At 42.6% G+C, this 26,172-nt stretch overlaps 1 protein-coding gene across 4 annotated transcripts in view; it reads right to left on the bottom strand.

The window, feature by feature from the left end:
• The window catches only part of ATXN7 (ataxin 7), a 132,001-nt gene that overhangs the window by 83,741 nt on the left and 22,088 nt on the right, over positions 1-26,172 (bottom strand). Inside the window, exons 1-4 of one of the 4 annotated variants that reach the window (XM_061128152.1) lie at positions 24,976-25,091; positions 19,957-20,055; positions 6,317-6,628; positions 6,021-6,089 (exon numbers count right to left, since the gene is read on the bottom strand). In XM_061128152.1, coding sequence (XP_060984135.1) covers positions 6,021-6,089; positions 6,317-6,617 — 370 coding nt within the window. In that variant the 5' untranslated portion in view covers positions 6,618-6,628; positions 19,957-20,055; positions 24,976-25,091. The other 3 variants (XM_061128150.1, XM_061128151.1, XM_061128153.1) reach the window with 3 other exon arrangements.

The following is a 26,172-nucleotide window of genomic DNA, read 5'->3' on the forward strand; positions in this document are numbered from 1 at the left end:
GAACTAATCAAAACTTTAAAAGGAGTACATTGAGCTTGGAAGCCTCATCCTTATAGGAAACATGCGTGGTTTCCTTTACTGTGGAGTCTTGTGGGTTGTGGACCTCACCATGGACTATACCAGGTATGACACTTCTCAGCAGGCACAAAATCAGAGCTGTGAGATGGAAGGATGTGGCATGCCCTCCTCATTCATCAAAATGTAGACGTGTTTCCTGGTGAATCTGCCTTACAAATCAAGTTCCAAGGCTTCTCACGGGGCTTCAGCCTCCCAAAGGCAGCTCAAGGGCAAAAATTGTCAAGAATCTGTGTCAGGTCCCTTTTTGAAAATCCCATGAAAGTTTCAGATTCCTTCTCCCAAGGATGTATACACTATCCAGGAGTTTAACAGAAGCCAGGCCCATCCTCACACCCAAGGCTCTATAAAGCTGAGACAGTAACAGCTCTGTGGATGTCCTATATTTGCATTGTCCAGACACAGGTCTATGCCCTAGAAAAGTGGTGGGGAGTGACAAAAGTGACAAAAATAGGAACCTTCTTACACGAAACCTTACATCTTCACATGTATCTTTCTGGCTCAACATATTTCTTCAATGTTGAAATAACTTTTGGTTGAATGGTGTCTTTTTGTTTTTGTTTTTTTTTTACTATTTTTAAGATTCTCCCCCTCAAAACAGAACATTCGAGGAGTAATAGAATCACATTCTGCAGAAAAGGTTTCCTTTCATTAACCAAGAAATCCATTAGAACAAGGATGGCAAGCTTTTTCTGTAAAGAGCCAGATGGTTAATTCTGGCCTTGCTGGCTATATGGGCTCAGTCACCCCCACAGGTCACTGCAGAGGAAAAGTGCACGGACGGCTGTGCTGTGCTCCAGGGAAACGTTACTCGGGGACTCTGACATCTGAACTTCACAAACTGTCCTACAAATCAGGAACTGAACGTCTCCTTTTTAGAGTTTTTATGTTAACAACTCAACAACATAAAAAGCATTCTCAGAGGTTTCCCTTGTGGCTCAGTAGTGAAGAATTCACCGGCCAGTGCAGGAGACACAGGTTCCCTGACCCAGGAAGCCCCCGCATGCCACAGAGCAACTAAGCCTGTGTGCCACATCTACTGAGCCTGCGCTCTGGACCCCGGGAGCTGCACCTGCTGAAAGCCGCCTGCCCTAGAGCCCAGGCTCCACGGCAAGAGATGCCACCGTACTGCGCGGCCCGCATTACCTCAACCAGAGTGGCCTCCACCCGACACAACTAGAGAAAAGCCTGCACAGCAACAATAAATATAAGTAACAGAACTTCTTTAAAAAGGAAAAAAAAAAAAAAGCATTCTTAGCGAGGCTGCAATCTGCAGTGACGTAGCTAAGGAGCCATACTCAGGTCAGGGGAAAGATTCCTTCTTTAGGAGTGTCTCTAGGTCTACCCAGGCCCTCTCACTCCTGGGTTAGCGCAGACTTCACAAGCAGAGAGTTACAAGCAGGAGCTGTGAGCAAGGACACTGCCTCCTGGAGCCACAGTGCTCATTCACAGAACGTCAAGTGTGGGCGCTCCAACGCCATCACCCGCCCTCCTTGAATGTGTGAGTGCAATCCGGAGGCAGTGAACCCAGATCACACTGATTCCTGTCTGAGGCTTACTTTGGGTCTCTACGTAAGGTATCAGCAGACTGCAAGCCCTGCTGCCTGCAGAACCCTTACAGGCTCATGGAAGCGTGCCTTGCCTCAAAAGAAGGAGCGGAGTGCAGGAAGGCTCCATTTTGCCAGGAGACAAACTGAAGTCCATGCAAGCATTAAAAAGAAAACCAAAAGAAATATGGTGTCTGAGACATGTTTCAGTGTGGGGAGTGTGGCAGAGATGAAACAAGATTGGGAAGGGATTCATGAGCTGTGGGAAAGACATCAGGAGGCTCATTAAAATACTATCTCTACTTCTGTGTATTTGAAATTGTGCATCAGAAAAGTTGGGGGGGGGGCATTAAGAGAAACCCTAGAGAAAAATAGAGATGCTCTTTATTTCAGAGAGGTTTTATGTCTATAACACAGTTATTTTAATAGTCTTTCCCACTGATACCTGTTTGTTTTCAGTTACCTGACTATGAACAATTTTTATCCCCAGGAAAGAAAAAGGTGGTACGTTGACTCAATCTGTGTTGATTAAGGTTACCTACCTTCCTCGTTTCTCTTTTTCCTTTGGTACCTAGCTCCCTGCAGGTGTCAACCAACCTCTCTTCCATCTTCACCCAGGCTCAACTAGGTCCCTGTTATTTTGACAGGGAGGTCACCTGTCATCAACTGTGGATATCACTCGAGGTCACCCTCCTACTCATTCGCCTAAATATCAGTGATAAAAAAGGTGGTGTCTTGCCTGCACTCTTTCTGGAAAAGTGTAAATGGAGTGCTAAACTCAGGTCAGAGACACAGGAAATGCTCAGCACAGTCCCCAGCCAGAAAGCACATCCCCCCACAGAATAGGTACCTTTTTCTGAATCACAATACAATGGAAAGTTGGTCACTTAAACTTTTCAATCTTCCTAGTAGCCCAGTTCATTTATTTTGTGGGCAAATCTTCATTGAACACAAGCAATGTGCAGGAGCTAAACAGATCTTCGTCAATAACAACCCTGTCCTCTAGCAGCCTGCACTCTAATAAAAGAGCCATCACATAACACACGCCTTCATATGGTGATAGGAAGAGAGTTTAGACAAAGGAAAAATACGGGGTACTTTGATAATGTACAAGCGGCGGGCGTAAGAAAAGTTAGGAATGACTTTCCAAAGAAAACATCCTATTTTCACTGTCGACTCCTACAATGTTTTATTTGTAATTTGCTGTCAAGTGAAGGCATTTCATGCTTTTCACATTTAAGGACTTAGGTAGCAAGCTTAGGTACAAGCCTAGGTACCAATATGAAAACCTCACTCAGTTACTCATACCAATTAATTTCGTCTAAACATAATTAATGTTATTTATACAATTTCAAAAATCACCTTTAAGAAAAAAGTAATTTTCTGCGTTTAGTCTTTTGAAAGTTAAAAATGTATTATCCATCTTATCCCAGTAAAACCAACTGTGCCATAAAATTACATATTACAGAACAAAACAAGCAAGGCAATAAAAATTTGATGATATAAATGATAAACAGGCTGATCTCTGAAAGATAACTGATATTTTATCCTAACATTTATCTACCTGTGCTAATAGGAAAACTGGGGGATGACACAGTTGCTAAACCACAGATAATCTCAGTCCCACCTAAGTCAACAGTCCCAACCTCTCCCACAGCATTAACTCTTGGGCACTCTCATCATGAAAGAATTGGACAAAATAAACTACAAGAGCAAAAAGAGAGGAAAAGAAAAAAAAGAGAGATTCTAACTTAGAAATTTTGAAGGTAGAGATAAGCGAACAATCCTTGAGAACCCAAGAAAAGCTGGGGATACCTGCCCTCCTAAGTGGACATAACATACTATTTTGCATACAGTTTCAGGGCAACCATAACCCCCTGAAGGTAATTCAAGCCCCAGGTCAAAAATTTCTGACCTAGATAAATACCAAATTAGGAGATCAGGCCTAAGATTATCAGCAGTTGAAAGGAAGTAGTAAGTACGGAGGAGTCACTTTCCATTATCTAATTTAATTTCAACCCTTACAACCTCCATGGGAAGTAGGTATTATCATCTCCTTTGACAAAGAGGAACTTAGATTCTGAAAGCTGAAATGCAATGTTTAGCAACTTCAAACCCAGGTTTCTAACTCTTAGGTGCACAATCATAAACTGGAGAATTCAAAGTCTGGTCAATATTCCTAAATATCTTCCAAGACAAGGAGTTTCTGACTTAGTACATCATTCATAGTATCAATTTATCTACATATTTCTTTTCAACTTAACTTTGTTGACAAGAAGAATTAGTAAGAATTTAACTCCAAAACACTTTTTCCTTCGTAGGAGATAATCTCAATCAAAGACAAAGGATAAGTGTCTGATAATTTTAAAATGTATTTTCATTCTTAAACAGCCTGACATGAACTATTTGTTAGAAAAACAAAGGTCCACTGTCTAAAGTGCTGGACATCCTTATACTTATCCCAGAAAATTCACAAAGTCACAAATGAATCGAAAATTGACTGAATTAGAAACTTCAGTCTCTACTTAAAACTGGGAGGCAGAAATTCAGCCACCCTGGCTGCTTTAGCGTCTTCTGAACGGTTAGAGCAGTTTAGGAAAAAAATAGTACCGCTTATAGCCACTAATAATTTGATAGGTCAGAAGCACAGAGAACCAAATTTATGATCCCTTTGTGCCTCAAGACAGGAATTAAGAGGTCCTAGATCTTTTTTGGTAAAATACACTAATGACTATGCCCAAAGAGAAAATAATAAATACAGCAAAAAGTGGGTCCAGGCAACTACATTTGGTTGGGTCTCAATCCAGAACAAGTAGTGCAATGAAATACAAACATACGTACTCAACCTCTATAGGGGAATTACCAATAATTAGCACCCTGTTTTCACACAGATTTAGAAACTCTTTATGGAAAATATATCCACACCCAGGGAAGAAAAATGAAGAACAGGAGCGGGTCAGGTCCTCTAAAGCTCTATTCCAACTGCTTCCAAGGAGAGTTACCACCTAGTGATTTTAATTTTTTAAGCCCAGGCAGGCTGCCAATTCAACACTAAAACCGGACTAACAACTGATTTTTCCTATTGCAACATCGCCAGCAAGTCCTGTGCTTTCCCTCTCTTTCCTTTGCTCTCAAATAGCAATTCTCATTTGCAAAATCAACTAATTTGCTTTCTAATCTGTTCCAATTGGAAGCTCTCAGAAAGTTGCCACTGGTATTACTCTTCCTCCTAGTGCCAAGAGGCAAACAAAAAGCTAGTTCAAAAAACCAAAACTGTGAACATGTAGACAAGACAGGCACTAAAACCAAGAAGTGTGGAGACAGAGTAACAATAGGCCAACTTTAGACTTTAAAATGCTTCACTGGCCAAAGCTGTACCTATTCTTGGGCCCTTGACAATAACAATGCCAAAATAAATGGTCACACTGAGAAATAAAGTTGCACTGGGAATATAAACTCAATATTTTGGATACCAAACCTCACTTAAGTCCTTGTCCATACTACTACTGAAGGAACAGCTTGAGCTTAGTCTAGAGATGACTGGACTCCTTTAGTCCTTTCTGACCACCATGTGCCTTAGACACAGGCCTTAGACAGCAAAGGGGACTATTTAAAGAAAAAGAAAACCTGAAGTAAAAGTCTGACAGCTCCTAGATATCCTTCATTTAGAGATCCACGTTTAGTTACAGTTATTTCCTTCTACCAAACAGTTTTTATTAAAAACTGGCCAATAATTAGACTTTGATTTCACTACCTAAGCGCACCAAAGGCTTGTTTCACCAGATAAAATTCTGTGACCCGCCCCCCACCCCCGCCCGGCTGATTTTGGCACCTTCATAAAAATACAAAAAAGAAAAAAAAAAAAAATCCGACCAACAGCTTCTTGGTTGTGATGATCCTTTTGATGAACCTTTGTAAAATAAATTCTATGGAAATAGGCTGTACAGGTAAAGTGCTGTCTTTTTTAAAATTCATTTTTATTGCTGGCAGACAATTACAGGTGGCAAGGTGTCCTTTCCAGAACCCCCTAAGACGTTCGTGGAGACGCTTTTGGAAGCTGAGAATTCCTCCCTCCACTCCTCGCGTTTCTCCATAAGGGGTCAGACCTGAAGAGATTTGGGTTAAACTCACTGCTGGTCCCAGCGTTCATCACTAAGCAATGCTGCTTAAACTGCACCCAGCCAGGCCTCCACTGAAGGGATCTGGATGCTCCCGGATACACGAAGCCCCAGGAAACCGGATTTTCCAAACGCTCCATCCTCCCCTTTCTTCTTTATCAGACAGCATCCTCGCGTGGGAGGAGCGGGGTGATTCAGGTGGGCTCAAGCTACAGCCTGGTCAGCCGGCCAGGATACTTCCCCTGGACTTGTACAAACTCCATCAGGGGGCTGGACTCACCTTCGCGACAGAGCCCCATGACTTCGCGGTTTTTCCCATACTCCTTGAAACTTTCGTCCAATTCCGTCCCTAGGAGATACACACACACAGGAGGAGGGGAGAGGCAGGTCAGTTGCCGAGAGTGTGACGCACGCTCACGCACGCACGGAGTAGGTGCGGGCACCTCCGCGTTCCCCAGCCCAGCGATAGCATCTCTGACCCCCGAGGGGGCGGGCCACGGGACGGGGGGAGGGGAGAACGGTCTGAGGAGGGGGGAATGGGGGCTGCGAGAGGAAGAGGAGGGCGTGGACACTCACCGTCCTTCCCAGGAAGTTTGGAAGCTTCGACCCACAGATTCCACGACTGTCCCAGCATCGCTTCGGGACTCGGCAGGGGCCGGCGTTCCCCGACGGTCGCCATTGCGGCGGCGGCCGAGGTGGAGGCGGCGCCAGGGCCACCGTCCTCCGGCCGTAGGCGCCGCGGCGGCGGCGGCTGCCGCTGGGGCTGCGGAGGCTGCTGCTGCTGCTGCCGGGCGGCCGCGGCCGCTGCTCCGCCCGCCGCCGCCGCCGCCGTTCGGCGCGGCTCCCCCCTGACGTCATCCGCGGCCCGCTCCGACATTCTTTCCGCTCCTACAATGTAACAAAAAAAGGGGGAAAAGAGTCGCGCGGGGGCTGCTTTTAAGGAGGCGCCGGGGAGTTCCGGCGGCGTGCGCGGCCCGCGGGCCGGGTGGGGCGCGCTGACAGCGCCCCCGGCCGCCCAGACCCCCAGCTCTCCTCCTCCAACCCCCCCCCCCCAACCCCCGCCTTGGGCGCAAAGTCCGCGGCGCGGGCTCGCTTTCGCTTTCGACTCCAGTGCCCCTCGGGGGAGGGGACGAGAGCCGGCGGCCCGCCACCGCGGCGTAGGGTCCCCAGCCTGCCTCCGCCGCGGACACCCGGCGCGGAGGCCGGCGCCCAGAGCTGCCCCCGCCTCAGCCCCGCGCCTCGCCGCGGCGGCCCACGGAGGGGAGGCCCGAGACGCACTCCGGGGCCCCCAAGTTGCCCACCCTGAGGCCGCTCGCATCCCCGGGCCGGGCCCGGCGGCCCCGCTCCTTCCTTCCGTCCGCGCGTCCGTCCGAGCGGCGGCGCCCGGCCGGCTCCCTTAAGCGGAGGCGCCTCCCGCCGCCTCCTCCCCCTCGCCGGTCCCTCCCTCTCAGCTCGCTCCGGCGAAGTTTGCACGTCAAGCCCCCGGAGTGGAGCCAGGGCGAAGTCGGAAACGCAGCCACCTATGGAGGAACCGGCCGGCCGGCCGGCCTCGGAGCACCAGCGGGCGGCGTAGCTGTCGGGCCTTCCCGCCCGGGTCCGATCCGAAGAGCAGGGGCGGGTTCAAGGAGCTCTTCGCTCTCAGCTCGCGAGCGGCCGCGCGGCTGTCAAAAGCATGAATGGGAAGCCGCCGCTGAGCGGACGCCTAGAGCGGAGGAAACCACTGGCAGGCGAGGAAATGCAGCCCAGGTGCTATCCCAGGTGTCGGCCCGAAGCCCACCACGGGGGATCAGCGCGTGCTCCCGGGTGACTTGAGCTCGTTCAGCGAAGAGGAGACCATGAAATCCGTGTAAGATGCAGTGGAAGAGAGAGAGACCGAGGCGAATCCGTTTACATGTTTTAGAGACACGACTCCAAATTTCTATATTTCCCTTTCCAGTGCTCCTGGAAGTGATTCATTCACTACACCCCCATCCCCTCCTCACCACCCCCAAGTCTAATTAGTTTTAATTCAAACTGTTGGTCTCTCCCTCCCTCGTTATGATTTCTTTGCCTGGGCAGGACGAGAAGCTAGGGCTTAGGTGAATGTACAGCATTCCTAGAAAATACTGTTTTCTGTTAGATATTTTTCACTCAATTAGGCACTGGCCCACAAAACTTAGTACCCTTCTGCAATACACACATTGCGCACAAAGCTTTTGTTCAAGTGATGGGTAAAGACGGTAAAACAAAGGGCTACTTAATGAACTAAAGCACCTGAAGTACTTGAAACAGTAGCAGACCATATCAAGCGCTTTTAATTAAGTGTTCTTAGCATAACTGTTACTTAAAACTGATGTGAAAAATCTGCAGCCTGAGACAGAAACAATGATTTTAATCAGCATGTTTCACATAGCAATAATATCCGCACTCCTGAGGCACACCTATCATAGCTGCTTACTTAGAGGGGCATTCTTTAGATGGGAAAAAAGCAGGCTTATTCATCTTTTAAAATTATTATTCATGTTTTTTTTTTTTTTTTAAATCTGGAACATCTGATGTCACAGAAGTGGCCAATTTAGCTGCAAAAGGAACAAAGTCCAACTCTCAGAAATATAAAGATATTTAAAGAAGAGTAAAAAATAATGAAACGTTATTGCATCCTAAACTCAACCCAGGGCTCCGGTGGGAAATGCTTATTTTAGGTTCAAAATTTAAAGACTTTAGTGGAAGAAAATTTAAAAATTACATATGTATATGAATTTATTTTTAAATTGTTTAGAAATAAGTGTGTAAATTTTTTCCTGGATGACATGCAAACAAAAGTTCCCAAAAGTGAAGTTATGGATGCTTCCTGTCCTCATCTGAGAAGCAGGGGGGAAAAAAAGAATAACCAAAAATAGTAGAAATGATTGGTAGGATAAAAAATCATTTCTAAAGTTTTAACTTTCAACAGAGGAGGATCAATGAGAAAAAATGTGTAGGTAAAACATAATTTCCTTAGTAGTTCGGTTCCTAACTTGTAACAAAGGCCCTCAATCTTGATGTCACCAACGTAGACCTTCAATTTTTCATTCATCCAAATCACTGAAAAATCTGTAGAATTACAGAAATACATTTAAAAAAAAAAAAAAACCTAACTTAATGATTTTCTGCGACTAAAGCACACAATTTATGGATTATTTTGTATTTTGCAATATTCTACATTTAAGAAAAACAAAAATTTGAAGTATATGGCATTTGGAACTGCCATTAAAAAGAAAAGCTTAGGGCTACCCAGGTATGTAGGTTCCAAAGAGAATTTGCCTATTGAGTTCAGCCCTTCTGATCTCTGAGAGTACAGGATGAAAACAAAAATAAGGGGAAGAGTGGCAAACATGAGTACAGCCCTACTTCCTCAAGATATGGCTCGATTTCCCCCTTTTACATGTGAAAACACTTCAGCATTCACTAGTATGACTTCAAGGTAATGAGGGTCAATATGGCAATTTGTAATACTTCAACTTCCATCCTTATTCCAGTTTCATACCTCCCCCCTCTTTTTGACTGGTTTAATAAAGAAAACACAACAGGGCTTAAAATAAAAAAATACTAAATATCCTCTTAGCATTATGATAGTTATTAAGATAAACTGTTACTAATAGCAGCTATCAATTATTGGGTACCTACTAGGTGCCAAGCATTGTTGGAGGTACCTTTTTGCATTATCTCTATTAATATTCACATCCGTGTAAGGCAGGAGTTGTATTACTATTTACAGATGAGGAAAACAAGGGAGGGCTCTGGAGCCAGTCCCTATGGATTTTTTCTGGGTTCATATAGTGGCTCTTTCACTTACAAACTATGTAATGTAAGCCAGTCGCCTAACTTACTTGGACCATCAGTTTCCTAACCTGTAAAACAGAGATAAAGCCAGGTTCCTTCTGAGGACTGCATGAAAAGGTACATGGAAAGCACAAAAGAAGGCAAAACAAACACTATAAACAAGTATCTTATATCACACTGAGCAATTCAGGTAAATTCTTACCTGAAAACTGCATTACCAAGTTGAAGATGGGATCACCAAGAGAATGACAGGCAATTCCTGGCCATCTCTCTTTTCCTGCAGCCAATGACTTTTACCACATTCTCTTCACCCATGAAAAGTCCTAACTCCTTCTAGAACATGCAGCTTCTGATATCCAGAGTTGGTTTGGGTTTCTCAATAGTTTGAATGAGTAACCAACAAAAGCCAAAACTGCTAGCTGAGAAAAGTACAGTGCTCTGAAACTCAAATTTAGGCAACATTTTAAAAGTGTTCTTATATCAAGGACACTCCCTATAACCAAGATTAAACAGAAATTAGAAAACTTGGTTTGATAATAAGGATGACCTGATGACTTCTTACCTAAATACCCCTCTTCTGCACCCAAAAAATATGTAAAACCATGAGCAATACAATTTACATTCATTTATTATTATTATTTTCATATAACAGTGTTCCTTGTATGCTATCAATCAATTCTCCTACCAGTATACTTCTGATGCTGTCTTAGAGTTCTGAAGATCTTTAGTATCTGTCTGCACAGATAAATGATAGGTTTTATAAGGTTTGAGTAATGAAGATTCAACTCATCAAACAGGTTCTGCTTACCTACCATGCATCAGGCACTCTGTTAGGCACCGGGCTGAACACAACACAGTAATTTCACTGAGGACATGAGAAGTTTTTTTAATTCATCAAAATGCTCTTATGGAAAAAGCTGTCACCACCAATTAGACTGTATGTGGCTTAAGAACTAGGCCGTCAGAAGTGAAACGCTGCCAAGTTTTGAGCATTTCATCCCTTCCAGGGATGTATTTAAAAGGTGGCCTTACTTCACCATCCAAATTTAGGGATGTTCCCAGTAGGTGCCAAGGGTAACAAGGTCTCTCTTTACAAAAAGGATTCTCTGCACAGCAGATTCACTTGTAAAATGCTTTGTTCAAAGGCCAAAGGCATCACTAAATGCAAAACAAAACAACAAAACAATCTTTAAATCCAGTTTAACGTAAAATGGCTGAAACTATCTAAAACTTTTCTAAGATGTAAGACCCCACATGACCAGCCGTTTTGTTTGGAAAGAACCACTAGTCCCAATACACCATTTTAATAAACCTGAAAACCAGCAACTACAGTATATTTATGTGTGCAAATTACAGGGTTGATAACAGAGATTCTCCATCATCAACCCCAAAGGACTGCAATCATTTGAGTAACAAGAAACTTGGACCTACTGAATTAGGAATGTGTTGCTGTGGGTTTCTTTCCTCCTAAAATTGGCTGTGCCTTTGTTTACATCCTTTCTCCCTTCTCTGACCACATCTCTCTCTTTCCTTTTTTCTTCACCAAACAGAGCCAGGGCTCTCTTCTGCATAAGGGGTATGCCCAGGCCAGCCCTCTCCTTAACTGTGCTCCCTCTAATGAAATACCTTCTGGCCTGTTATGGATACATGAGTATTCCAGTAGGGGGAGAACAGTGGAAAAAATTGAATTCATCAGCTCAGTGGCTGGAACTGCTGAAAATCAAGTGCAAAATTAGGAATAATAAAGACAGTTGAAAGTGGAGACTTAAAGATGAAGGTAATTATCTTTTTAAAGACTTAACCTTGGCTTCCCCGGTGGTCTAGTGATTGAAGTCCGCCTTGCAACGCAGGTGACCCTGGTCTGGAAGACCCCCATGCTGCAAAGTAACTCAGCCTACGCGCCACCAGTACGGAGCCCGGGCTCTCCAGCCACAGCCGCTGAAGCCCATGTGCCCCACAGCCCATGCTCCACAACAGAGCAGCCCCAGCTCGTCACAACTAGGGGAAGCCTGCCTGTAGCAACAAGAACTCAGCACAGCCAAACATAACTAAAAGTTACATATAAAAGACTTGGCCTGTATGTGTAGTCACTCTATAAACTATGTCATTTGCCCAAAAGTTCAGAGCTTTACACCTTTGGTCTGTTTTCTCAGTCATACGTGTGTAGCTACATACAAATCTCCCAAAGCATCACTCACCAATAAAAGCAAACTGCTTTGAAAGAGAGAAAATTTAACAATACACATAGTGAAGGTATTAACATATACCTTTAAACTGAATAACACCCAAATGTCTCTAGGAATTTGATACTAGCCTGTAATTTTAAATGATTCACAAATTTCATTTAAAATCTTTATTTAGAGCCTTAAGGTTAAAGAGTTCTTTTAAAAATAGAGGAAAAGGATTAAGTTATAGAAATGGAATGGAAAAATTGGACTAATGTTTAGCTATAAAAAGAGGCTGACTGTATAGTCATAGTTCTAGTACACTGCCTCAGATGCAATAAAATGCAAAGATTAAACACACTGTTAAAAATAATTCCCTATGTCACCTTTGTACCAATCAGCTTTCCCTGAAGAGACAGTAACTATCACCATCTTTCGGGCCCAGCAGTTAAGAGGATGTGTTCTACAGCCAATATACCCAACCTGAATCCTAGCTCTACCACTTATTTACTGTTTAACTCTGGGAAAGTCGAACTTCTCTCAGCCTGTTTCCTCATTTATAAAATGATGTAAAACAAGAGTATCTACTTTATGAGGCATATTAAGAAAGTTAACAGTACAAAAGTACCCTACCCTACAGGCTTCTCAGATGGCACAGAGGTAAAGAATCTGCCTGCCAGTGCTGAAGACATGAGTTGGATCCTTGGATCGGGAAGATCTCCTGAAGAAGGAAATGGCAACCCATTCCAGTATTCTTGCCTAGAAAATTCCACGAACAGAGGAACCTGGCGGCTGCAATCCATAGGGTCGCCAAGAGTCAGACACGACTGAGCACACATACACCACACCCTACTCTACAGTTATTATCACTAGCACCTCGCCTGTCACACAGAAAGCCCCAATTCTAATCTAGCCATGCTATGCTATGATCATTCTTGCAGGGTAAAGCATGGCATCAGTTATGTCAGTCTTTTGCTCCAACACTTTCAGGGGCTCAGCACCGATCCCTCAACTCATAACCACTCCTTTCATAGCACTTAGGTCCTCCACAGCTGGCCCCAGGCCCAGCTCCACCACATCTACAGCGCTCCCTCTTGCAGGTACCCTGCAGTCCAGCCAAAATGACCAAATCATAGTACTGAGTATGCCCCCCCTCCACATCCCAGCTCTCAAGTCTTTGTTCACATGGATCACACCATCTATAAAACTAACCTCCTTTGGCTAAAATCCTACGGTCACATCCCCCCCTCAAGTTCTGTTTCCTTAACAAAATCTTTCCTGATCTCTCACACTAAGCTTACAGGATCTCATACACCTCTAAATCTAAATTGGACTTCCTGGACCGAGGTTAAGGGTACTATATGTCCTGAAATCATGGTGGCAATTATATATATGTTTAGTCTCTCATGGATTAACAGCTTGCACTCCCAACATAAGAGTGTCATTTGGAACATGGAAACCATCTCCTCATAAACTATAAGATGTATGGTGGCCAGGTCCCCAAGCTGGTCAGCAAAACGCCTTAGGGCTGGACTCTAGGACTAACTGAAAGTGTGCTAGTACAAGAAGGAACGAACAACACAGCTCTTTTTCCCCTTTATCTGCAGCAAAGTTCCAGCCCTAAGCAAAGACATAGATCCAGCAAACACAATCCCCCTAAGTGCCACACCCTTTGTGTACACCGATTCAGGAACCCATCTGGGTCTGAACTGCTTCCCCAAAGACAGACTGTTCCACAAAGGTTTGCATCTCTTTCCACCTCTAACATAAAACCTTCCTTTCCTTGGTAGAGAGAGAGAGCATGCAGATTTAACTACATTTCACTAACATGTGAATGAATGGCTGCAAATGAATACAGGTCCCTATCTTCAATCCCCAACCCACACAAATATTTTCTTATACAAAGGGAGAGACCTGAACCCAAATGACTTTCTAAATTTCATGGTCCCTAAACCCTTTTTCCCAGAAAGACACAATTACTTCATTCTCATGGCAACTTTGATTTTAAATGGCACCATCTATGACTCAAGGCAAAGTTTCAAACTTTTATTTTAACCAGTTTTATGCTTCTGACCAGCATAAAATCTGCAGGACACACAGACCTTGATCCTGCTCTCCACCCAACTGCTCTACACGAAGGAACCTCAGGAGCAGAAAAGGTAAATAAACCAAAACAAAACCACCACTCGTGAGACTCGACCTTTGCCGCTTTCCAGAGCTTCTTGTCTTCACTCCAGAAAACAGGTATTTTCACAGAACATGTTTCCCTGTCATTTTCTGGGGAAGGGGCCGCACAGCTGCAGTCACAAGTGGATGGTTAAAAGGCTGCAATCCAACTTACTAAGTATTTCTTACAAAACAAGGCCAAATAGATACACTGGACTTCATTGAAATTATGAAACTTTTGTGCTTCAAAGGACACCTTGAAGGAAGTGAAAAGAACCCAGAGAATAGAGAAAATTTTTGCAAATTCTTTATCTGACAAGGGCCTTGTATGTAGAATGTATTAAGAACTCTTACATCTAAAACTAAAAAGGACACAATAATCCAATTTTCACAATATGAAAAGTTCTCAATAGACATTTCTCCAAACAAGATAATACAAACGACCAACAAGCACATGAAAAGATGCTCAACATCTTTTGTCGTAAGATAAATACAAACCACAGTTACAATGAGGTATCACACCATGCCCTCTAGGATGGCCAGTAAGGAAATAAAAACAAACAAAAACCAGAAAATGACAAGTGTTGGTGAGGATGTGGAGGCATCAATGAGTATTGTTGATGGGAAAGTAAAATGGTGCAGCCCCTGTGGAAAACAGCCTCTGTGTCAAACTGTGGAAAACAGTTTGACAGTCCTTTAAAAGGTTAAGCAAAGAACTACAATATGATCCAGCAATTCCACTTCTAGACGTTCACTCAAAGAACTGAAAGCAGAGACTCAAAGAGATACCTGTACACCAACGTTCATAAGGGCATTTTTCACAAAGCCAACAGGTGGAAGCAACCCAGGTGTCCACCAACTGAAGGATGCCTAAATAAAATGAGGTAGAGCCACTCAATAGAGTATTATTCACCCATTAAAAGGAATGAAATACTGATACATGCTACAATACAGATAAGCCTCAAAAACAAGCAAAGTAGAAGAAGCCAGACACAAAAAGTCACATATTGCATGATTTCATTTATGCAAATATCCAAAACAGGTAAATCCATAGAAACAAAGCAGATGAGTCGCTTCCAGGATCTGGTTAGAGGCAAGGATGGAAAGTGACTGCTTTATGGAAACAATGTCTCCTTTGGGACTGGTGAAATAATTTTAGACCTATATAGAGGTGCTGTCTGTGCAACATTGTCAATGTATTAAAAATGATTCAAATGGTAAATGTGTGGCATTTAAATTATATCTCAATAAAGCTATTTTTTAAAGCCAACATTAAAATTTGGAAAATTTCACACAAAATTTCAGATTGACTTCTCTTGAAAAATCTCTATGCTCTCATACCACTGATCACAAGGTCCTCATAACAAGATGGAGCTGAGGCTGGTCTTGGAGCCCATTTCTGCCACCAACAATCCATCGACCTGTTACCGAAATGTAACAGGACACATTTTGTCTGTGCCTCTGTTAACTTCTCGGCAAAAGGAGGGTCAAACCATATCTACCTCATCAGGTTGTTACAAGGAGTTAGCAAATTAATATGGTTAGAAGAATGCCTGGCAAATAGTAAGTGCTCATCAAATGTTAGTTACTTTTACATTTTATGATACTGTATTTTCTTTGTAATAAGAGGTAAATGGCATTTGCTTTTCAATTTTTTTTGTTGTAGTCTTTACAAATGGAGGTCTAACATGTAATATAGCAATCCAAAAGAAAGAAGTAGGAAGACAGCCAAGATATAAATATTTTTAACGGACATAACAAAATACTATGCATAATATGTGCCACTTTTGTGAAAATAAATATAATAACAATAAAGCTATGTATAGAAAACAGTAGATAACTCTAGACTTACAGGTAGTAGAGAGGGAAGGAATGTAATTAAAGGGGCTTTTTATTAGGGATTATATAATGTTTACATTTTTCCCAGCTTTACTGAAATATAATTGACACAAAGGACTGTGTATGTTTAAGGTGTGTGATGATTTGAGATACTTGAGAAAGATCCAAGATGTGGATACATAGAGCTTCACAGGTGGTGCCATCGGTAAAGAATTCACCTGTCTGCCAAAGTAGGAGACGCAGACACGCAGGTTCTATCCCTGGGTCAGGAAGATCCCTTGGAGTAGGAAGTGGCCCCCCACTCCAGTGTCCTCGCCTGGGAAATGCCATGGGCAGAGGAGCCTGGTGGGCTACAGTCCAGGGGGTCACAAAGAGTGGGACACAACTGAGTGACTAGGCATGCACACATACACCTCCAAACAATTACCACAATCAAGGTGAGCTGACGTACCAGTCACCTCACATAGTTACCTAATATTTTTTAATAGCAGACATTCATAATCAGGAACTATAATAAGCATGTTTTTTTAAAAAGATCAGGAAATTATAAATTAATTTTGTTTGAGACTTCCATGAGAGTATCATAACATTCCATGAGGTGAGCAGAAATATCCTAGACTGATAAAGCCAGGGACTGCTTGCTTTGCTTTGCAACCCAGAGGCTGCAGTTCCCAAAGTACCAACCTTGCTTCAGCTTCCTTCTTAGGAACTTGTGGAGCGGACACTGATGGGTTTTACAGGTGCCAACAGAAGAGAATCTAAACTGCTTGCCTGGCAGTCAACAACTTTCACTATCTGACTCAACATCCTTTTTTTTTCCCTTCTAGCTTTATCATCTGTCACACCCCCTTACAAAGACTCCACTCTAGCTAGACAAGATGTAAAACACATATCCTTCAAATACTTTTCCACATGCCATCCTTTTTTTAAAAAAATGATGTAATATTCACACAACATAAAATTCACCATTTTAACCATTTTGAATGTACAACTTAGTGACACTGAGTACACGTACAGTGTGACGCAATCATATTCACAGCTTTGTCTAGAACATGTCATCACCCTGAAAGGAAACCCTGTACCCACTAAACAGTCACTCCCCATCTCCCATCCCTCCCCCAGCCCCTAGAAACCACATGTTTTCTTTCTCAATAGATCTGCCTATTTTGGATATTTCACAATGTTGAAACAATACAGTATGTGACCGCTTGCGTCTGACTTCTTTCAGTTAGCATACGGTTCAATCTTCACCCAGGTTGGAGCACATATCTGTAACTTTTTCTACTTTACGGCTGAATAAAATTCCACTGTGTGTGGATATATCATCGTTTACGGATCCATTCATCAGTTGACGGACGTTCGGGTTCTACCTTTTTACTTCTGTGACTAGTTGCACGCCTTATTTTTTCCCTTTGTTCAGCTTCATGCGCTAATCAAAATCAAGCTTTGATGTGAGGTTCAAATCCACTCTGACCTTTCCCAAGCTAGCCTTGTCCCAAAGCCCTCACCTTTCTCTTACTTCCTTTATCACTTCTATACCCATAGTAGCAAAGTGTCACCACATGGCAGAATCCCACAGACTTATTTAGGTTGACTCAAATTCTTTTCTTACATTGCTAACTTTGAAAACAATCAAGAAAATTCACTAAGGTGAAGATTTCCATTTTCTTAACATTTTGATGGGTCTGGGTTATTTCAGTAACCACAGCTTTAACTGCTCTCACTTGCTCCCTATAGCCTAACTGGATACATAGAGTGACCAGAGTGGTTTTATTAAAACAGAGGGCAGATCACCGTATTTACTTATTATATTTGCTATCTGTTATCTGTTCCTTTTCATTAGAAGGTAAGTGGCACAATGGCTTGTGTTCCTTTCACTTACTGATTAAAGCTCAGTGCCCAGAAGAACACAGCATGTAAGCAGGCACTCCATTAATACTTGCTGAATGGATTTTGGGGCCTACAGTCAGCCGGTACTGAAAAGGTAAGCCCTTTGAGATTGGTCATGAATCTAATAGTTTCTCATAGTTGCACCCGGTGCATTTCATTCCTCCACACATCTGATCCCTGCATACTTGAGTCTGTGATACTTCTTTAACCCCTTGTCATTGGCTTCCTGGCATCCTATTGTATGTACCACTCTGATGGCAGAAAGTGAGAAGGAACTAAAGAGCCTTTTAATAAGGGTCAAAGAGGAGAGTGAAAAAGCTTGAAACTCAACATTAAAAATAAGATCATGGCATCTCATCCCATCACCTCATGGCAAACAGAAGAGGAAAATGTGGAAGCAGTGACAGATTTTATTTTCTTGGGCTCCAAAACCACTGCAGACAGTGACTGCAGCCATAAAACTAAAAGACGCTTGCTCCTTGGAAGAAAAACTATGACAAACCTAGACCATATTAAAAAGCAGAGATATTACTTGCCAACGAAGTTCAGTATAGAGAGTTGGACCATAAAGAAGGCTGAGCACCAAAGAATTAATGCTTTTCAATTGTGGTGCTGGAGAAGACTCTTGAGAGTCGCCTGGACTGCAAGGAGATCAAACCAGTCAATCCTAAAGGAAATCAACCCTGAATATTCATTGGAAGGACTGATGCTGAAGCTGAAGCTCCAATACTTTGGCCACCTGATGCAAAGAGCTGATTCATTGGAAAAGACCCTGATGCTGGGAAAGATTGAGGGCAAAAAGAGAAGAGCATGGCAGAGAATGAGATGGTTGGATGGCATCACCAACTCACTGACATGAATTTGAGAAAACTCCAGGAGATAGTGGAGGACAGAGGAGCCTGGCGTGCTGCAGTCCACGGGGTTGCAAAGAGTCAGACCTGACTTAGCAACTGAACAGTAACAATCCTATTGTATTTTATTTTTCATCAGAATAGTAGTCTGTGAAAATCACCTCCTATTGTTCTTTTCCTCCTCAGGGACAATCCTGCACACAGTAGAAGCTCAATAAACAATTATGGACTAACGAGCTCCTCTAGCATTTCTGTCAGATATGTTTTTTCTCTACTTTCTCCTCTCACCGCCTCATATCCCACCCCTTCCAGCTGCTGATCACCATCTAGGAAAGTCCTGCTGCTCTCTTCTCTGGCACTTTTCAGACATTCCACAGAGAATGCCGTCCTCGGTGATGACTGTGATGATCACCTCTGCACTACTGGCCTTTCAGCTTTGGGCCGGAAAATTTTAAGGGCCTATTTTGAAGGTTGAGACTGCATGGCTACCCGGTCTTGTGTTCTTCTAAACACCTTACCAAAACTGCCACATCCTTCTAGAAGCTCCCGTTTCTGCTTCGTCATGGTCAAGATGCATGTTCATGTTGTCCAAAATGGTTCTGTCTTTACTACAGATGCCTACAACCTGATGGAAACACTGCAGTTTGTCATCTAAATATGTAAGCTGATCAGTTGCAGAGGCTGAAACTCCTTTGGTCTTTCCTGTTTGGATTCTTTTCAGTTTTATTCTTCAATGACTCATCTTAAACTGCATCTTAACTTGGAAGCCCCTTCATTTCTTTTAAGAGTAGATGGGAGCATAGATCTTTTTTTTTTTTTTTTTTTTTAAATAATAAAAATTCCTCCAGCAATTTTTCTCCTTTTTCACATTATATGAAACTTACCACCCCCCTCCCCAGATAGTAAGCGGAAAATTGCGATCATGTAGTGAGGAACTCAATCAACGGTGGCTGCTATCTCTGTGAAGATCTGGGACTGCTCATGAGCAGAGAGCTTTCTGGCAGGCTGGGCAAAGGCACCGGGCCCAGAAAGTGTGCCTGAAGTCCTCCTGCCTGTTTTACAATTTCCTTAAGCGCTCCCCTGCCCTGGGCAGCTGCGTCTACATTGCTTGTAGAGAGAAGAAAACAGGAGTTTGGCGAAGTGAAACAGGACAAACACAAGAGCACATCTTTAGACAGCTTTGCAGGAAAAGGTGACGGTAGATGGGGGCGGGGGAGGGGGGTGGATTTCCTATCTCCAAAGTATTCCAAAAATTCTACTGAATTTGGGGGAGGGAGGGTTATTTTGAAGATTTTAATCTGACCAACATCTAAAAATACTGTACTCTAAGATTCACCATCATTTCACATTAATACGATCATATTCGGGGTTATGCTTAAAATTGAAGATCTTACTCAGATACCTTAAATTTTAAAAATTACCATCCTTTGGTAGAACTCAAACTCTTATAATCAGAGGCACTGCAGCATTTATTCAGCCCTGCTATGGTGAAAGAGCAAGTTACCTTTTCTTTGGAGGGCTGGCCAAAAATCTTGATCAATTTACTAATGGATCTTCATCTGCTGTGATTGTAGAAGCTCTTTCTTCTTAACTTTGTTCAGACCTACAAAAAAAAAAAAAAAAGAAAACAGGCAAAGCAATGAAATAATGGATAAAATGAATCAGAAATCTACAGTCTCATTAGTTGCCAGATGTCCCCAAATTATTATATGTGCTTTAAAATGTCAAAGTGTTAAAATCTGAAGCACTGTACCAGTTTTACACCAAACACAATTCAACTTTTTTTTTTTTACAATGAATTTAATTGGCTATATTTATACAGTAAACTAAGAACAAATGACTACTCAATATGTACATAGAGTCAGCCTCCTGGGGCTTAAAATCATTTTGTGTAATTTGCCACTAATGAGTTTTCACTTAATTTTTAAAATGACTATTCAGGAAGCCTGCTCCTATGAAACCTGTCAGAATCACAGATTTAAACACACAACACACCGAGTGAGAATATTATTTGGAGAGTTCTCTCTGTCCTTTATCATTCAGCAGTTTATAAAAGCAATTTATAATAGTACAGACAGGAAACAAAAGCTCAGTTAAACCATCTTTCTAAAAAGCACACACACACAAAAAAAAACCCCACTCCCTTATTTATGTATTTTTGTACTTGTCCATACATGCACATTTAAAATCCATGGCTGATTCATGTCAGTGTATGGCAAAAACCACTACAATATTGTAAAGTAATTAGCCTCCAACTAATAAAAATAAATGAAAAAAAAAAAATAGAATGTGGGCACTATTCAAATAAATTTGGGGAGGAGCACTGAGGTACAGAATCAAGGGACCAGAGATTAACAAGCCAGAGTTAGAAATTAAGCTGGTGTTCAAGATTGACAGGCAGCAGGAGAGAAAGAACAGCAAATATGGGCAACAACACAGCTATGGCACAGATGCTGTTCAAGTATAAAGCACAAGGCAGGCTGCTTTCATATGAAAAATTCACTAGCAATACACTTCTCTTCCTATAATCCTCACTAGCTATTCATCAAGGTCGGGAGGCAGGAATACTGCTTTCCTCAACTCATATTTATTATCATACACTCGAAGGTGGCAAGCCAAATATTTCTAAGGTTTGAGGTGCTAATAAAGCTTCTGCCAAACTCAGTGGCTGAAATTCTATGCCATGTTTGAACATTTATTCATAATTACCTTTATTGGCTCTTAAGTTGCTCCTGGATCACATCCCTCCCCTCTCCCTTTTTAAACAGTTTGTTTTATTCACTCACAAAATATTATTCGGCAATGTAATCATTCCTACAATCTTTAAAACCAGCTGTTTCTCAGATTTCAAACTGCATCCCAGTCTCGTACCTTTTAAAAATTTTTCTCTGATTTCTATTTTAGTGTTTCTCTTCTGCCTTATTTCCAATAAAAGCCACTATCCTGTTTAACATGTCTGTCCTGAGCCAAAATTCATTTCTCTGCATCCTAAACAGCTATGTCAAATTTTACAGCTATGCCAAATCACTCCAAGGGAACCTACAAATTCCCAGGATAGAAGCAGCCACTAAAGATGTTATGCTACAGATAGCCACCTCCCTGATGGTTATTCCTTCAAGGTAGGCTGGAGATGCAGACAGAATAACACTGGCATCGTATGTGCTTGACCTTACTTCTCCAGGTCAAGCTAGTTTTCAATTTTCCATCAGGATACTTCAGCTATATCTCCAAGTATTCCAGGAAGTCATCAGATCTTGAGTGCTGTAAAATCTCCCCCAAGATAGTGTTTGCTTTTAAAAGAATTCACCATTTACTAGCCTGAATACTGTAAAAATGCTTTAAGAGAAACCCTATTCTTGGAGAAAAATGGTAGTGGCAACTACTAAAAATAAGCATTTAAAAATAGTAACTTTTCTCAGAATAGGGGTCAGAAATCTTTCTGCAATAGGAAAAAAGAAAAAAAAAAAAAACAACTATCGCATGTTTGTATATGTTCTTTCATTTTATCTTCACAATAACACTGTGTTCAAAAGAGCTGTTATTATGATCTCCATTTTACTACTGAGGAAACAAACTGAGAGGTCATAATTTGCTCAAGATTACCCAGCAAATAAATGGTTTGAAACTAGAACCAGAACGGAGGCCTTTGGTGTTATTTAGTTCCCTTTTCAGTACACCAAACTGTCTAAACAGCCGTTTTATTTTCTTTTGCGAAGAGAGAGATAATTTAAAAGGAAGACTGGAGAATATTTCCAAACAATAGAAACATAAAACTTGATAGCTTTTACTCATTCACCACCTACTATATAATAAGCATTCAATAAATATAATTTTTAAAGGTTTTTTAAAAGTGACAGCCCATTACAGGTGGGGGAGGAGATGAAACAAAAAGAGACATAATTTGAATGTTCTCCAAAGTCCTGAGAGGCATAGATTTACTTTCTTTTTCTTTCGGTTGGGAGGTGGAGGTGGAGATTGTAGATGATGCCTTTTGTCTAGAGTGGCCGCCAAGCCCACGGTGGTTCTATAAGCACCATATTTCCCAGTGCCAAGTCATGTGTGTACCATGGGACTCCAAACTCTTGTTCTGGCCAAAGCTGGACACATGACCCAACCTGAGACATCGCCTTCGCTCTCCTGAGAACCAGAAACTGGGATGAACAGGGTCTCCTCTATGTGCTCTCCATGTCTAGGCAAAGACCAGCGAGCAAAGACTGACGCGTGAAGGTGGTGCTCAGAGTAAACCAGTCCCAGGGGGCCCCGGGACCCCAGAGGACAGAAAAGGAACTGGCTTCTGCCTGAGGGGTTCCAGGGCTTTCTTGTCCCACGTATAGTCTCCAACTGGATTCAAGCACATCCTCTGTAGGGTTTTAAGAATCCCCTGGACCTGCAGGGTAAATGGCCCCCTAATCTGAGCTTAAATTTTTGGAACTGATTTCTGATAACCACAACAAAAATAATCTTGCAGAAAAGACAGCAATATTTTTGTACTACTAAATAAATGGGCAGATACCAGCAGAATTTGATGTAAAAGAAGGTCCTGTGGAATGCCCAAGGGTTCAGAAAAGTCTTCTCATTAACTTTAAATAGCAAAAAGCCCACACTGTTACATGGGCAGCATCTTATCAGTTTTAAAGAAAAGAACTCATTTTCTAGGAGTTACATTTCTATGTCCTTTTAAGACTCTGAGAACCTTGTTGCAATTTAAGGCATAATCTGGATCACTTCTTGTTATATAATTGAGTCTATCAAAATTAAAGCAAAACTGCACTAACCTTGATAGAGGAAAGGAAGTACAGGCTACACTGAGTTGGTCCTGTTTTTAAGCATGACAGTACACACTTTCTTTTTATTTCTTAAATTTCCTTCACTTCCAGGCAAACTCTGGAACTTTAGTGTAAGAATGTACCCCCAGGTGCTTGCAGAGAGGCTGTGAAAGAGAAGAGAAAGGGCTGCAGAGGCAGGCCCAACAACGAGGACCACAAAGGTTCTGACTTGATTCTATCTCCTAAGCTGGAGGTGAGGGAAGGCTGACTCCTCTCTCTCCGTATCTCAGAAGAGGGCTACCCCAGCAGGTTTATTTATTCAGTGAAAATGTATGGAGTGTGTGCCCTGTGCCCAGTGATGTGCCCCGAAAGCACAGGATCCAGGAGTGTATGAATCTGAGCCACCTCCTAGGTTACACGTTTTTCTCTCCATTCAACTCTCACTGCAAAGACCATGGGCCTAAAAGAGTTTACTGTTTTGTCTGTTTGTTTAGTGATCTTACAGGAAAAGGGTGGGGAGGGATTTGTTGGTAATATTTAAAAAGTGGGGAAATCCACTTAAAATTCCATATTTCTACTTTCTCTTCCAAAAATGTGGCTACTAAGGCTAGCTCTCCTACATGGGGCTGATGCTATGTCGTGGCATCACTGAGCATGTACCTCCCAAAGTATGCAGCTTGGCCACATCACTAATTTTCCTTCCAGGCTTGTCTCCTATCAGAAGCCAAGCTTGTGACTCTGAGCCTTTGTTGCTTTCCTGTCTCCCAATTGAAAAACCATAAAAAAAATTTTTTTAAGCTGGTTGTCAACTGTGGGCATATTCTCCAAAAACATGATTTAAATGGGGTCCTTAGCTTACTCAGTGTCCTCCTACCCAAGCTCCACCTGGCTTTCACCCTGACCAGTTTTCTCCCTGGCAAAACAAATTTAAGAACGAAACTCTACACAGTTGACCATCTCATCCGCAGGTTCCTCATCCATGGATTCAACCATCACTGATCTGATCGGACACTATGTTTACAATCTGCAGTTGAAACTGTGGACGCACAACCAGTGGATACCATGGGACTGGATGTGCACGGTGTAGTACTGGACCCAATCCCCCGTGGGCACTGTTAGGTTTCTGGAACTCCTGAGCTACAGGGACTGCTCTGAGGGTCACTCCAGTCAACACCAAACCAGCCTGAAAACAGAACTGGTAAAGGAGCTGAAGCCACCTGCTAGGAAGGACAGCAGCACCTCTGCCTAGGTTTCAAGGATACATCTTAGTGCCCTGCAGTCAGTCATGGGCTTTCCTGACCCTCCATGAAACTCCTTACGTGGAGTCTTAACATTTTTAAAGGAGCCTCTGTTTTCTGACAGCTTCTATGTATACACCCACATTCAGCCCCTCTCTTCCCCAAAGGGTTCAACATAGTCATTCCTTTGCCCTCTCAGGTCTCATGGCTCTTTCATCTCAAGTCCCAACTCTCCCAGACTTCTCTGAGATATACTGGATTCTCTATCCTTTTATCTCAGGGGTCAGCAGACCATTTTTCCATCAGTTGTAACTATAGTACACTATTTTACCAGAACCCTAAGAGAGAACCAAAAGTGTAATAGAATTCCCAGAGCCCTGATTTGTCTGTGAAAACTCCTTGGTCAAGTCAGTGGGTTTACAGGTTGACTTACAGACGCACATGAAAACAGTAACAATAGGAGCAGCCTGCATGTACTAAGCACTTACTATGTGCCCAGGACTACCAACCCGTCATTACCTTCCCTGGTGGCTCAGATGGTAACGAATCTGCCTGTGATGCGGGAGGACCTGGGTTCAATCCCTGGGTTGGGAAGATTCCTCTGCGGAAGGAAATGGCTACCCACTCCAGTATTCTTGCCTGGAGAATTTCACGGACAGAGGAGCCTGGCAGGCAAAGAATGGGACACAACTGAGCGAGTCACACTTTCACACTAACCCATTAACTCGATCCTCCCAGGTCTGTGATGTTGGAACTTTTTACTCTACTCCTTTAACAGAGAGAAAACTGAGGCTTGTGAGGAGAGGCCAATAAGGGGCAGACCTGAGGCAGATGCATCCATGAGGTGAGCTTCTATCATTCCTTCCCACCTATATTCTTTCACAGCTGCTCTTCCTACCACCGTGAATTCCTTTCTTCCTACCTTTCAAGAAACTCACCTCCCTAAGGGGGTTTCTTGCAGGCAAGGTCTGCAACATTTCAATCTTGTTTCCCCAGGGCTGTTAATAAATGCCTGCTGAATAGAACTGGGTTAAATGGAACCACAGGCTCTGACAATTACCCCTCCACTCAAAGTAACACGGACCTGGGAGGGGTGTTCTTCCCTTGCTAAGAACTTGCCATCAGACCTGAGCAAAAAGTAGCTCTTCTGACGTTAACCTCACTCTTCCCAGACAAATTCACGATAGAGCTGAGAAGTTCCGGGAAGGAAGGAGGGGGGGTAAATTATAGCCCAATACTCCTGTTATCCTCTTCCGAGAGGAACAGAAAGTCTGTGAAGTCGAATGGAAGGACGCAAGCCTGGGGGACAGAGAGGGTTTCTCCTCTAATATTTTGCCAGGGGAACATTAATCTCCTATTACCAAACTGGGGTTCCAGAATTCTAAACTTCATATAAATAAACTCAGTCAAGTCATTCTTCGCTACTCGAGGTGGTCTTTCAGGAAAGATAAATGAACAGCTAGCAACTATTTAGTTCTGGGGTCATACATATTAACATTATCAATAATAATAACCTTCATTGAGTGTTTCCTCTGGGCTAGACCCAGTGCTAAGTATCTGACAGGCCCAGTCTTGTTTGAATTTCACTGCAGTCCTATGAACAACATTAATAAGGAAGGAAATAGGGGTCTAAAATAGATGGCCTGTCCAAGGTCACTACAAAATGGCTTACAGTAAAGGCAGTGGCTAATGGGACAAAAGTGTAATTTTTATGAA

Source organism: Dama dama, chromosome 24 (assembly GCF_033118175.1).
Source record: "Dama dama isolate Ldn47 chromosome 24, ASM3311817v1, whole genome shotgun sequence".
Classification (NCBI taxonomy): domain Eukaryota; kingdom Metazoa; phylum Chordata; class Mammalia; order Artiodactyla; family Cervidae; genus Dama; species Dama dama.